This window comes from Helianthus annuus, chromosome 11 (genome assembly GCF_002127325.2).
Source record: "Helianthus annuus cultivar XRQ/B chromosome 11, HanXRQr2.0-SUNRISE, whole genome shotgun sequence".
Classification (NCBI taxonomy): Eukaryota; Viridiplantae; Streptophyta; class Magnoliopsida; order Asterales; family Asteraceae; genus Helianthus; species Helianthus annuus.
This window is the reverse complement of record NC_035443.2, coordinates 39,340,344-39,354,078: the sequence shown is the minus strand read 5'-3', so window position 1 is coordinate 39,354,078 and position 13,735 is coordinate 39,340,344. Positions and strand designations below refer to the sequence as shown.

General features: G+C 33.8%; 1 protein-coding gene across 1 annotated transcript; it reads right to left on the bottom strand.

Moving 5' to 3' along the window:
• Window positions 1-9,169: 9,169 nt before the first annotated feature.
• Window positions 9,170-13,281, bottom strand: LOC110890055 (farnesyl diphosphate synthase 2). The gene is made up of 8 exons (XM_022137622.2): window positions 13,171-13,281; window positions 12,832-12,923; window positions 10,390-10,441; window positions 10,160-10,255; window positions 9,836-9,880; window positions 9,653-9,742; window positions 9,387-9,458; window positions 9,170-9,302 (listed from the first exon to the last, which is right to left on the bottom strand). The coding sequence occupies exons 1-8, from the start codon at window positions 13,279-13,281 to the stop codon at window positions 9,213-9,215; spliced, it is 648 nt and encodes a 215-aa protein (XP_021993314.1). The 3' UTR covers window positions 9,170-9,212.
• Window positions 13,282-13,735: the final 454 nt, after the last annotated feature.

The window sequence follows — 13,735 nt, the reverse complement described above, 5'->3', positions numbered from 1 at the left end:
CGGGCTTGTTACAAACCTATTATACATCTATATATGCTTCATTACGTAGATAAATGCGTAATTTCCTTTGGTTCTGTTGATAATAAAAGTCTTGTTCATTCTTATTCGGTTTGTTTGTAGCCCTATCTGCAAATTCTACTTCCGTATTCTCGTTTTGTTCATTAAAAAAACATGTATACCATATTATGATACATTTAGGAGGGGTGTTTAATGATACTTAAAAAGTTAAAGATTTTTTTTATTTAATTTAACACCTAAGGTACACTTTAATGCTCTTATTTTAATTACAAATTTTAATTCCAATCTTAATTACCCACTTTAATTCCTTTACTTTTAATTAAATTATGGATAACTATTTAGTAGTTACACTTTATTCCTTTATAAAAGACTAGCTACCTCAGGTTATTTAAATAGTTATAACTTTTATGTAGTTAATTTTTTTTTAAATTACACCATAAAAGCGAACATTTTATTCTTTTTAATTTGAATATAGTATTACTATAGTTTTTTTTTAATAAAACATTGATACATGTTGCGTGATTAACATTGTCTTAGGGTAAACAATAACTAAATTTTAACCAAAACTAAACCTAAAATAGAACTGACTACAACCAAAACTTGAATTAATCGAAAAGCAATTAATAGAAAACCGAACTAACGAAAAACTGGTTACCGGTTTGTTCGTACCATCGTTTAACCAAAATGAACCAAATTATACCATTCATACATTCATATATTTCCATCTTTTATACTTTTTTGTTTATTTATTTCATATTTTATACCTTCATTTCATGTATTTTTCCTCAATTTCATGTATTTCTAAGCAAAGCTTTTAGACAAGTTTGGTTCTGGCCGTTAACCAAAATTAAACAAATTGAAAAAAATCATCAATCTAACCGAATAAATAGAACTTATTAACCGAAAACCAATTGATTAACAAAAATAGACTAACCGGTGACTTTGGCTTCAGTTAAGGATAATAACCGAACCAACCAAACCATACATATTCTGACAGTACCTATGTTTTACGTTGCATCGTGCAAGCATCCTTCTAGTATTTTTTTAACGAAGCAAATGTTGTCATTGAAAGGAGCTTCATACCCTTGGAATATGATTTTTTTAGACTAAAGATATTTGATTAAGGGATGGGATATAGCGTACATTCGTTATATTATAACTTTCTTCATTCTTAGAGAACCCGGGGCGCCACGTGATGAAGCAGCATCCACGCGTTGTGGACTGTGGAACACCGCCGCTGCCGGAGTTTCTCACGCGTGGAAAAGAAAACACGTGGCCATGAACACGCGTTATATGACCGTTGAAAAAGGAGGAGTTTATAAAAAAAACCTTCTGTCCAATTTTTTATATACATTCAATCTTCAAACTTTTAAAAAATACAATCCTTTTCACCTACAAAAAAACTATCTTGCATAGTTTTAAAAATGGAATTTCCAACGGATTCGTTTCTGATAGACACCGATAGCGATACGTCTTCCGACAATGACACGCTTGAATTTTTGGAGAAGGTGTATAACGAACTTGAAGGTTCGAGCCGCCCAAAGAAGAAAATGGTGGATTGTGATCGTATACATGCCAACGAAGTGTTAAATGAAGGATTATTTTGTGGAGAATCCGGTCTACAATGCCAAAACGTTTAGAGATCGGTTTCGTTTACCAAAAGATTTATTTTTAAAGATTGTTGGAGACATCGAAGCAAGAGAAGAATGGTTTCAAGAACGTTACGACGGGAGGGGCAAACGAAGTTTCATGCCGATACAAAAATGCACATCCACCATTCGCCAACTAGCGACAGGTAACCCTCCGTATCAATACGATGAATACTTAGCTATGTCGGACAAAACTTCACGTGAATGTTTGCAATTCTTTTGTAACGCGATCATTAAATTATATGCGAAAAAGTTTCTACGTAAACCAACAAGACACGACATTGCACGTATTTACGCCACACATGAGGCTAGATGGCATTTTCCAGGGATGCTCGGTAGCATCAATTGTACACATATCAAATGGAGAAATTGTCTAAGAGAGTTGTGAGGGCTTATGTTAGGGGTGACATCAAAAGACCAACCATGTCGAATGATTTATGGTTTTGGCATTCATATTTTGGTGTTCCTGGTTCAAACAACGACTTCAATGTTTTGTACACATCACCGTTGCTTCAAAGCGTAACAGATGGTACCGCACCCTTCTGTCCATTTTTTTGTTAACGGAAGATATTATAGACGATGCTTTATTCTTGTGGATGGTATCTACCCATCATGGCCTGTTTTTGTGAAAGCTCCTTCATTTCCTGTCGAGGTTAAAGAAAAGATGTTCAAGATCAGTTGTTCCTTTGAGATACCTGATGATTCTCCATACTGCTTCCATGTGACTTTCCTGAGGATGACGCGTGAGCTTACTCACCACTCCCACCGCATAAGCTATATCGGGTCTGGTATGAGAAAGATAAATTAGTTTCCCCACCATACGTTGATACCTTTCTTTATCTACTATCTTTGCACCTTCCTCCATGTGTAATTTGTGGTTGACAGTTATCAGAGTATCAACTGGTTTACAATCGATCATTCCCGTCTCAACTAACAAATCAAGGATATACTTTTTTGGCAGATGAAGATTCTCTGTTTTGATCTCAGAACCTCTATCCCAAGAGAGTACTTAAGCCTTCCCAGATCTTTCATTTCGAATTTTGTGAAGAGATTCTCCTTTAGTCGTGACAGTTCCTTATGGTTATTACCTGTGATTATCATATCATCCACATAAATAATCACACAGGACGAGACTTCCTCTTTTCTTTAGGAATAGAGTGTGGTCGGAGTTGCTTTGTTTAAACCCATACTTCTTCATTGCAATAGTAAATCTACCAAACCAAGCCTAAGGGGATTGTTTAACCGATGATGACTGTCGTAAGGGTCAATAAAAAAAACTAATTAAACTACGTAGATAGCGTAACTAGGGTATCGTATCCACAGGGAATTTGTGGTTAGTGTAAAAGATTTTAATTAAACGAAACTATCTAATTTGGGGTTTATTTGTTTTATTTAAAAGAAAAAACAATTTGTCACGAAAAGTGTTATCAGAAGGAGAAAAAGTAACCGGCATCCGGAATCCCAAATACCCATTTTAACATAAAGATCCGTTTACTGATTCAAAATATCACATAGGAATGGCCTTGGAATTAATGACTTTGATAATTGTTAAGGATAGTTTTTATTATTCATCATGCAACCTAACAACCCGTTTAACTGTATCAACTACCCACCAATCTATTAACCCGGTAACAACGCAAGAAAGTTGCCAATACACTTAATAAACGATAAATAATTCAAACACAATCAACGTTTACCAAGAAATCAACACAAGTTGTCAAGATTTACCAGTTTACAAGAATCAGAAACAAGATAGTTATGTCAAAAAGAACTAATGTTCATCCAGGCGGAAGTCACCGAGTGCTTAGCAACGCATAGTAGTCTTCACAGCTTTAGTGATAATCCTGAGTTGATTAGACATCATGAATAGCTTTGAAGATGAAGAAATAGTGCCAAACCCGTCCTTGACTTCGTATCAGACGACTGCTGAATGAATAATGAAAAGTGGTGACCTAATTTGCGAATCTGGGCCATTAAATAAGAAATCCCGCGTTGACCCGGGCCGCGCGTCATGGAGATGTCACCAACCCCCCACCCCCCCCCCCCCCGCGCGTGTCGCAGGGGTCACCCATTTAACCGACACAACTTGAATTTGACCGACATGACTTTGATTGGCCAGGAGAGTCGTGGACAAGAAACACAATGTTGCCGCGTGTCGCAGGAGGTGTCCAAGTTGACTTTTTCTTGTAACAAGTCTTGCATTGACCCGTCAAACTCTCTCTTCGCTCGTTCTCTCTCGTTAAGCCCTTTTTAATACATGTTATATCAAAAACACCAATACACCGTAAATATCTAACAATTACTAATTAACATATCTAACACGCTAAAAACCAACACAAATTAATATAAAATACACTTATTTTAACCTGACATCACATCCCCACACTTATCTTTTTTCGTCCCGAAAAAATTCTCTACAGTGGAATCACAATCAGAAACATTGGCACTTAGGTAGCGTTTGGTACGAAGGAATGAAAGGTGGAATGGAATGGATCATTCTGATGGAATGAAAAGAAACATGTTTGGTTATAATGTTTTAATGGAATGGAGCACTCCAAAGGAATGTAACTCTTTCCAAATATAATAATTTCCATTACTTGGTATGTAGGTGTTTTTTTTCCATTCCTTCAAGGAATGGAAAGAAATATGTTTTTATTATTATTATTATTATTATTATTATTATTATTATTATTATTACTACCTCCGTCCCATTAAATGTGTCTTATTTTGAATTTTGAAAGTCTTTATTTATAAACTTTGACTTTAATCATATATTTTTTGTGTTATATAAAACTTGATGAAAATTAACCCGATAAAAACACTTGTAAAACACACTCAAATCATATAACTTTCATCAAGTATTATCTAACACAAACAAAATTATGTAAGGTCAAAGTTCATAAATAAAGACTTTGAAAATTCAAATTATTATTATTATTATTATATTGATACTTATACTTTTATTTGTATTTATATTTATTAATATTCATACTAATATTAATATATATCTAAAATCTATTATTATTATTATTAGTATTATTATTATTATTATTATTGAGGCAATTATATTTTTGTCGTTTTTAATACAGTTGTGTTTCGTTACTTCATTTTTTTTTGTTTATCAAATTGTACAAAGTGATGGTTCATTCTATTCACATATGAGTAAGCAAACATCACAATGGAATGGAATGATTCATTTCATTCCGTTGTCCATTCCATTACCTCGTCCATTCCATTCTCTCATCTATTCCATTACCTCATACCAAACAGATATTCAATTAATTTATTAACAAATCAAATCACACATTAACCAAGATTGCAGGTATAAGATCCACCTAAACCCAACCACCAGCTTCCGAGCCCTTATTCATGATTCATTAAGTTCAAGTGATTATAGTTATCTATGGGTCTTACACTCAAAAGACTACAACGCGACCTAATCCCACTTCAAGCTTATAAGATTACCATCTTATATAAAAAAACCTTTATTCTATTACGATTAAACTTTTGATAAATAATGGATGATGTTGCGAGCTTTACATGTTTTGCTTATGATCGGTTCAGCGGACATACCCCACCCGAGTCACCATCCCGGTGGTTAATGCCATAAACTTCACATATTTTTCTAACTCCACCTAGCGGGTATACCCAACCCGAGTCACCATCCTAGTGGTTAATACCATAAGCTTTGTTTTTTTCTTTTCTTTTTTTTCCAAACATGTAGCTCAAATGAATTGATGGAATGTTTTTTTCGGGCGCATTTTCGGATTTATTTTCATAAAAAGAAACATATGTGCCATTTTAACCAGAATGCTTATAAGCTTTTTACTTATAATGGTACCCCTTATACTCTCCACAGTTTCAGTCTTGCTATAGCTCCTAAGGCGAGAACCCACAAGACTCCTAGTATTTAAATATATTATATCATTCCTAAGGAACTCGTCAACTGACCATTTATTATCTCATATATATAATAATCAAACGCCAAGAACTGATTATACCTATCATCTTCCATTTTATTGCAAAAACTTTCTCGAAACATTTTCTATTTTTTTCATTTTTTATGATTTTTGATTTTTTTTCAAATTTTTTTATATTATTATTTTAACAAATGACACGACACTAACACTAATTACGACACAACTAAACGCTAGTCTCCCTCCCCACACTTATTTCCTTCATTGTCCTCATTGGAGAGCAAAACTCACGAATCACTAAAAATATAAATCAAAACACAGATATAAATGGAACAGACTCCCCTGATTTTTAAACGGTTGATCTTCTGAGCCTTGTTTCATAACAACCGTATAGCATTTCTTTCGCGGCTGCATTCAACATGGGATGCTATTCTTCAAATAATTCGAATCACTTTCGTCCAAGTGAAGATTGAGTATGGACAAAGTGATCGAAACCTGCACTATAAGACACACAAGCTCCCAAACAGGTTAATATAAATCAATAAACGAAGATAAACGAGCGAAAATCAGGTTTGGATGACATAAAAAAGGGTTGCGCGTTAAAAAATAATAATTTTTGACTGACGTATCCGTCGCGCGACGCGACAAAACTCTGAAAACCCTCCGCGTAGCGCGGGGGTGTAAATGTTGACCAGGTGTTGACCTGGATTCTCTAGCGACACGTGACAACAATCAGAAAATCCCCTGCATGGCGCGGGGGAACCAATTTTCCAGAATTTTTGTTAATTTTTTTTAGATCCATATCTTAGAAAATTTTTTTCCATAGATCCATATCTTAGAAATTTTTTTTCCATTCTATCCTGTTTCACCTCCTTACCCCCAAACGAATGTGCATTGCCCTCAATTGCACCAAAGCTTAACCAAACCTCCCCGGACTTCCCCACACTTGAAAGATTGCACGATTTGATACAAAACAAAAAGAAATAAACTAACACGGAAAACAAAACAAAACGAACAAACCTTAGGCTGCCTCCTAAGAGTGCTAAGTTTTAGATCTTCAGCCATATCATTCCTACAACCTTCAAGGTGGTTCAAACACTGCCTTACCTCCAGACTTTTCTAAATCAATTTGCTTCTAATAGTCCGGAAATTTTGCAGCTCCATACTATTTAGGCTCAATCTTGGCCTCATCTTCCCATGCGTTTCCACCATCATGTGGTTTACCTGCTTTTCCTTGTTAGTAGCAACTGCTTCATACAAATTATCATGAAGAATTTCGTAAGTAATAGATTTGAATAAACATTAAAAATTAACTTAAGATTTTCAGAACTCATTAGTGATTTACCCATCTCTACAGTTGATTTGGGCGTTAGCGGTGTACAAGAAAGGACAACCCAAAATTACTTTAGTTGCTCATTTGTCCTTGTAGGTGCATAATCCAACATCAAAAGTCTACTGCACCCAGCCGGGTCATCACACCTTTAACAACCCCACGAGGTTGTTCCCAAGTACATGTGGGACTAGAGGGATAATAAGAGAAAGAAAGTCGGTCCGTAAGCGTTACAGTAAGGAAGATATCAATAACCAACTAAGATCAAGTAGATATAGCGGCAAAGATGAATATGAGGGAAAAAATGAAACTAAGAACTTTAATGCTTATATATTATAGAGATTAATGAAAACCCCTTGATATATCATGCATGATGTATTATTAGTCGACCATATAAAAAAAGCTATATATAATAATTACAATTTCTGGTTTCTAAGAATGGAAAAATGCAATTATAATAAATTGTAATAATCTAACATATAATAAAAGACTCCAATTAATATTATATGGTTTTTTCTCCTTCAACTTAATAATATTAATAATATTATTAATAGTATATAATTTAATCTAATATCTTTCTATATTAATTTTAAAGATATAAGTTACGATATATCTCTCTTATATGGAATTTATTTTACATATTTATATATTATGGCGTCTTCCTATACTAATTGAAAATATATGATAATAGATAATAGATATGACGAGTCAGAATATACTAAGAAGTTTATTTGGGTAGAAATAATATGAAGCAATCTTGACCATCTATTTATTCACCAAGGGCTAAGTTTAAATGAGTGCAATTGTTGAAAAAAAAAAGACGCGTGGATTTGTCTAAGGGCATTATAGTCGATCCAAGTCAATGGTTTCTCTCTCCTACAATCCCCCATCCCATTTTTAAACGTTAATAACTCTTTCATACGACATTATTTTTTCTATAAAAATTCCACAAAAAACGAGTGTTTTTTTTATCTTTAAAACGAGTACACTATTGCTATAGTTTCGAAAAAAAATTAGAAAACCCAGTTGCGTAAAACGCAATGGACAAAAAGCTTAAAAAATGATTTTTTTTCTAAAACGCAATGGACAAAAAAACACAAAAGAAATGTGTTATTTCTTAAACGCAATGGCTGAGAAACACAAATAAATGTCTTTTTTTTTTTTTTGTAAAATGCAATGGACTAAAAACACAAATAAATGTCTTTTTTCTAAAACGCAATGGCCTAAAAAACACAAACAAATATCTTATTTCTAAAACGGAATGCCCAGAAAATACAAAGAAATGTCTTTTTTTTAAACGCAATGGCATAAAAACAAAAAAAAAATGTTCTTTTTAAAACGCATTGGACAAAAAACACAAAAAAAAATGATTTTTTTTTCTAAAACGCAATGGACAAAAACACACAAAAATGAGTTTTTTCTAAAACACAATAGACTTAAAATACAAAAGAGAGTGTTCTTTCTAAAACGCAGTGGACAAAAAACACAAAAGAAAGTGTCTTTTTTTCAAAAACGCAATGGATTAAAAACACAAAACAAAGTGTTAGTCCCTGTGGTTTGGGTCAATTTGCCAGTTTAGTCCAAAGGTTTCATTTTTAACATCTGGATCCAAAAATGTTTCATCGTTGCCATTTTGGTCCAACTGACTTCACTCCATCCATATCTGTTAAATCTGCCAAGGGCATTTTTGTCATTTCATTTTTCTTTTTATTAACCCTTTTTTCTTAATTGCCAAAAATGCCCTTGGTAGCTTTAACAGATATGGATGGAGTTAAGTCAGTTGGACCAAAATGGCAACGATGAAACCTTTTTGGATCCAAATGTTAAAAATGAAACTATTGGACTAAACTCGCAAAATGACCCAAACCACAGGGACTAAAATGACAATTTACTCTAAATTAAAAATAGACCCATATATTACAAAAAAAAAAAAAAAAAAAAAAAAAAAAAAAAAAAAAAAAACCTACCCAAAACAAGAACATACCAAACTCCATGACCTGAAACACACGTCAAAACCAACCCATACCCATCAGACAAAAGAATAATATTTCTTCATTATTTCCTTGAAATTTTAAATTTAGCTTGAAACCTATTATTTATAAACTTCAAAACACAAACAACCAATATGTCCATCATTCATGTAATTGTTTAGATACAAAATACTTATTCATATTATTATAATTATAATTAATTCACACGGAAGATTTTAGAGGAAACACAGGGTTGAATGCAAAAAAAAAAAATGACATCTTATAAATAGTTGTGGACCTACTTTTAATATCTTTCCCATGAAAGTTTTCAACACTGCTTGTATACATTGCTTGGGTGAGATTCAATTAACTTCATGAACTCCTCATGGGTCATTTTCTCATATTCTTCATACACGCCCTACAAAATATCCATCAAATAAAGTAAGAAATGAAGCATATATTGTTCCAATTATAATATATAGGAAATCAAGTAATAAGAAACCTGAAGGTTAAGAGTATGATATAGTTCCTTGACTTTTTCTACACAGGCTTGGTCCTTTTTCCCATAGTTTTCCTATAAGTTTTTATAATATATACCACATATTTAGACGAGAGCAGTGGCGAAGCTTGACCCGAATGACGGGGGTCGAAAATGTATGCACCCAAAAATTCTTATAAGAAAACTACCTATATGACACTACTGAATGAAAAGTTCGGGGACGAGAGAGTTCATATATGAGAAGCGACAAAATGATGATTTACGCTTACGTATAGAATTTGCTTTTGTTCCTCACTAGCGAGTTCGAGTGCTTTAGCAACCAACCACGAACACTTGCGTTCTTCAATATCAGTTCCAATCTGATACAATGGGAAAGATCTTGCTTAGATTGTTGTTTCTAACAAGGCATACCAGCTAAAATAAATAATGAGGACTCCTTGAGGAGGACTAACCTTTCCAACCGTGTTATGGTCACCAAAAGTGTCTAGATAATCATTCTACATGTAATAATATTCAAAGGCGTTTATATAAATTATTATTCATTGGAACCAAATATATTAAACCTTTGTCCCTAGTTGGAGTTTAAGCCGACAACCACTTGAAACGTTACTCAAAGGTGTTTATACACATAATAGTTACTCAAGTTCAACATGAATGTAAATATAATGTGGTGGGTTCAAACCATGTTCCACGTACATCATAAATGAAAGAAATGGAGGCCTACATATAAGTACGGATCATATCAGTGTGTCAAGATAATAATACAACATATTTACCTGGATTTGATAATATATACCCATTTCAACAAGGATGTCTTTCATTTGAACATAATCATCCGGATTTTCTCCCAACAAAAGGAGGGCACATGCAACCTTAAAGCAAAGAATATATGACAAAGTTTTATTATCCAATAGTATTTTTTAAGTAAAACACAAATGCCATGAATCAAAAGTACAAAATGAAAAAAAAACTTAAATATAATGCAGTAGAAACAAAATCTACTTACTGGAAGGTAAAATGAATAATAAGAACTTTTGTACTGAAGAATCCGCCATTTACTGCAAGATGATATATATGGCATTGTGTACTTTGGTAGATGCAAAAAAATATGTTCTATGGATTGAGTAACATTATGAATTGAACAGGAAAACAGTAAAGGGTGTTGTTTTCTACACAACTACGAGAGAAAAACATAAAGGTGAACATGTTTGGGAAACTTAAATGGATTAACATTATGAAGTGAACAGGAAAACAGCTAATGTGTTGCTTTCTACACAACTACGAGAGAAAAAAAATATAAAGGTGAATATGCTTGGGAAACATCAATAAGACCATGTGTAGTGGTAACAATTTATAATGCCCCCACCATGGGGCATTATATGACATGTGGCATCCTAGTCACACTTGGGCATTATAACAAAAGTGGTGTAGTGGGCATAATGCCCTATAATGCCCTACCAATCATTAAACAAAAAAAAAAAAAAAAAAAACTATTTTCTCATTGGCTAGTCAAACCCATTCAAACCTTCCACAATTCATTTAGGCGTTTTCATTAAAACGCCAAACCCATTTTTCTTTGCCCTATAATGCCCTATAATGCCCTATGTAATGGAGAAGGGGGCGTTTTTTTTGCCCTATAATGCCCCATAATGCCCCACTACACATGGTCTAATAGAGACGTAGAAAATATGAGGTTTAAAATTAGATTAAAAATGTAGGAACCGGTTGCATTAAATCATCTAATAATTAATATTAAGGTTGGTGGCTAAATGTAGCTTTTCGCCCCCTAAGTATTACATCATATTCTCTTTGAAAACATCAAATTAAGGGCTTTTGTCTTGTAGAGTAAAAAGAAGGGTTACATCAGACTCTCTTTGCTGAAAGCAGTTCTTAATGCTCTTCCAACATACTTTTTCTCATTATATAAAGCTCCGGTTCAAGTTATTGAAAGTCTAGATAGATTGAGAAGAGTTTTTTTTTCTGGGGTGGATCTGAGGAAAAAGCAAAAATGAATTGGATTGCATGGGATAAAGTTATTGCTCCAATTAAATATGGCGGGCTTGGGTTTGGATCATTATGGACGCAAATTTAGCCATGTTGGCAAAATGGTGGTGAAGATTTAAAGTACAGGAAAAAGGCCTCTGGAGGAGAGTCATTTGGGCTACACACCACAATTCAAGGTCTTGGTCGGCGATTCCAGCAAAGATGTCTATTCCGGGACAATGGAAACATATTATTAATATCCAACAACAACTAAGTCGTAAAGGAATCGAGCTTCATAAGGTTACTCGGGTCTCGGTGGGTAACGGTGATAATACAATATTCTGGCTTGACTTATGGCTTGGAAATGAACTATTGTATGTGAGGTTACCCGGTTTATTTGGTATTGAAAAAAATAAAGTATGTAAAGTTTCGGAGCGGCTATTGTGGGTTGGAGGATCTGGACAACTGAGTTGGGATTGGGCCAGACAGATTCAGCAAGGACAAGAAGCAGGGGAATTTTCGAGTTTGTTGGGCTTTCTATCATCCGTATCGTTTTCGTCTAATTTAGACTGTGTAACATGGGGTTAAACCAATCGGCTGATTTCACGGTTAGGAGCATTAAAGAAGTTCTCAGCGAGTATAATAGGTTGGAGCCCAGTTTCAGTTTTATTTGGAATAGTTGGGTCCCAAAAAAAGTGGGTTTTGTCTCGTGGCGAGCGGAGAAGGAAAGGTTACCTACCAGGGCAGCTCTACAGGCCAGAAACATCCAAGTAAACTCGGTTATGTGTGCACTATGTTGAGATTATACTGAGACAAGTGATCACTTGTTTGTGTCTTGTTTTTTTTGCTCAATCAATTTGGTCTCTTGTTTCTCAGTGGTGCAAAATTCCACAGTTTTATGCATTCAGTTTAAAAGACATTTTGGAGCTGCACTTGTATGGTTCAGGATCCAGGAAAAAGATGAAGGCATTAAATGCTATCGTTCACGTTACGGTGTGGAGCTTATGGTCGGCACAAAATAATTTGATTTTCAATGGCATATGTCCGACAGTTACGAGTATATTGGAGGAAATAAAAAATATGAGCTATTTATGGGTTTGAAATCGCTCGAAGGAAGCTGGTTTAACTCCGGAAAAATGGAAGAAATTTGAGGTTTTTGGCTAATGTAATAGTGAGTAACTAAGCTGGAATGGTTTTTGATCTTTGCTTTGGTGTAGTATAATTGGTGTATGATGTACATTTGGTGTAGCCGCTTGCTAATAAATAAAGTGTTTTGTTGACCGTTCAAAAAAAAAAAAAAAAAAAAACATCAGACTCTCTTTGAAAACATCAAATTAAGGGTTTTTATGTGTAGTGTAAAAAGAAGGGGATGCTAATTAGTGATTTGATAATTTTTAAAAGGGTACAACAAATAAAATAAAGGGTATGGTATAAGTTTAGCGCAAACCTTAATATTTTCACTTACAGAAACAAAGTATATTTTGAGAGATCTTTCTCTCCAACAAGTGTAGTAGTGGTCGCATCAATCATTTGTCCATAAATCGTTTGAAGCTCTACCTGTTAAAAAAGAAGTTAAGAGCGGTTGTGGTTAAAACTATTGAAACGAAAGGGGTGTTTGGGATTGCTTATTTTAATAACTTGTTAGCTTATTGACTTTTTGAAAAGTTAAAAAGTATTTGCCATGAAATTGTTATGTGAGAGGAACTTATTAACTTTTCCAAAAAGTTATAAGTTGTTTTGAAAAGCTAAGCCAAACATGGCCTAAATTAATTGCGGGATAGAATAAATATGCAAGGAAACATACCTCGTTGAAGAGGTCTAATAGATGCGCATAATAAGCCTTTCCATGGAAATTTTTCTTTAGGATTCGACGGACATGGTTGGAAAGAAGAGCACCATCATTTACAGCAATCATATTAACCTAAAATTGAAACAAATTCCTAGCCTTAGGGGGTGTTTGGGGTTGAGTTTTGAAAATAGATTATGCGTTTTGAATAATCAGAATCAGATAATTAGCTGTAACAAAACGTGCTGCAGAAAGATAGTGTTTGGATTTGATTATGTTGTTTGATATCACAATAATCAGATAATCAACATTGTTTGGATTTGATTATGTTGTTTGATATCACAATAATCAGATAATCAACTATTTGAGTGTTTGGCAAGTATATATATTTTAAAAGAATAAATAAGTGAAAACGTAAAAAATCAGTTTTTGGATTATCACGTTTTCCTGCAGCAAGGGGTGACCTACTTATGGATTATCACGTTTTGAACGCTACAAAACGTAATAAATCACTTTTTATTAATTTTTTTACCAAACACTCAAAATAGATTTTTTGCGATTTCAAAACACAATAATCAAATAA

Coding starts and splice junctions, on each gene's coding strand:
- LOC110890055 (XM_022137622.2), bottom strand. CDS start 13,281: ATGATTGCTGTAAATGATGGTGCTCTTCTTTCCAACCATGTCCGTCGA. Junction 10,442..12,831: donor TCAAAATATACTTTGTTTCT/GTAAGTGAAAAT, acceptor ATCATCTTGCAG/TAAATGGCGGATTCTTCAGT. Junction 9,303..9,386: donor ATCATACTCTTAACCTTCAG/GTTTCTTATTAC, acceptor GATATTTTGTAG/GGCGTGTATGAAGAATATGA.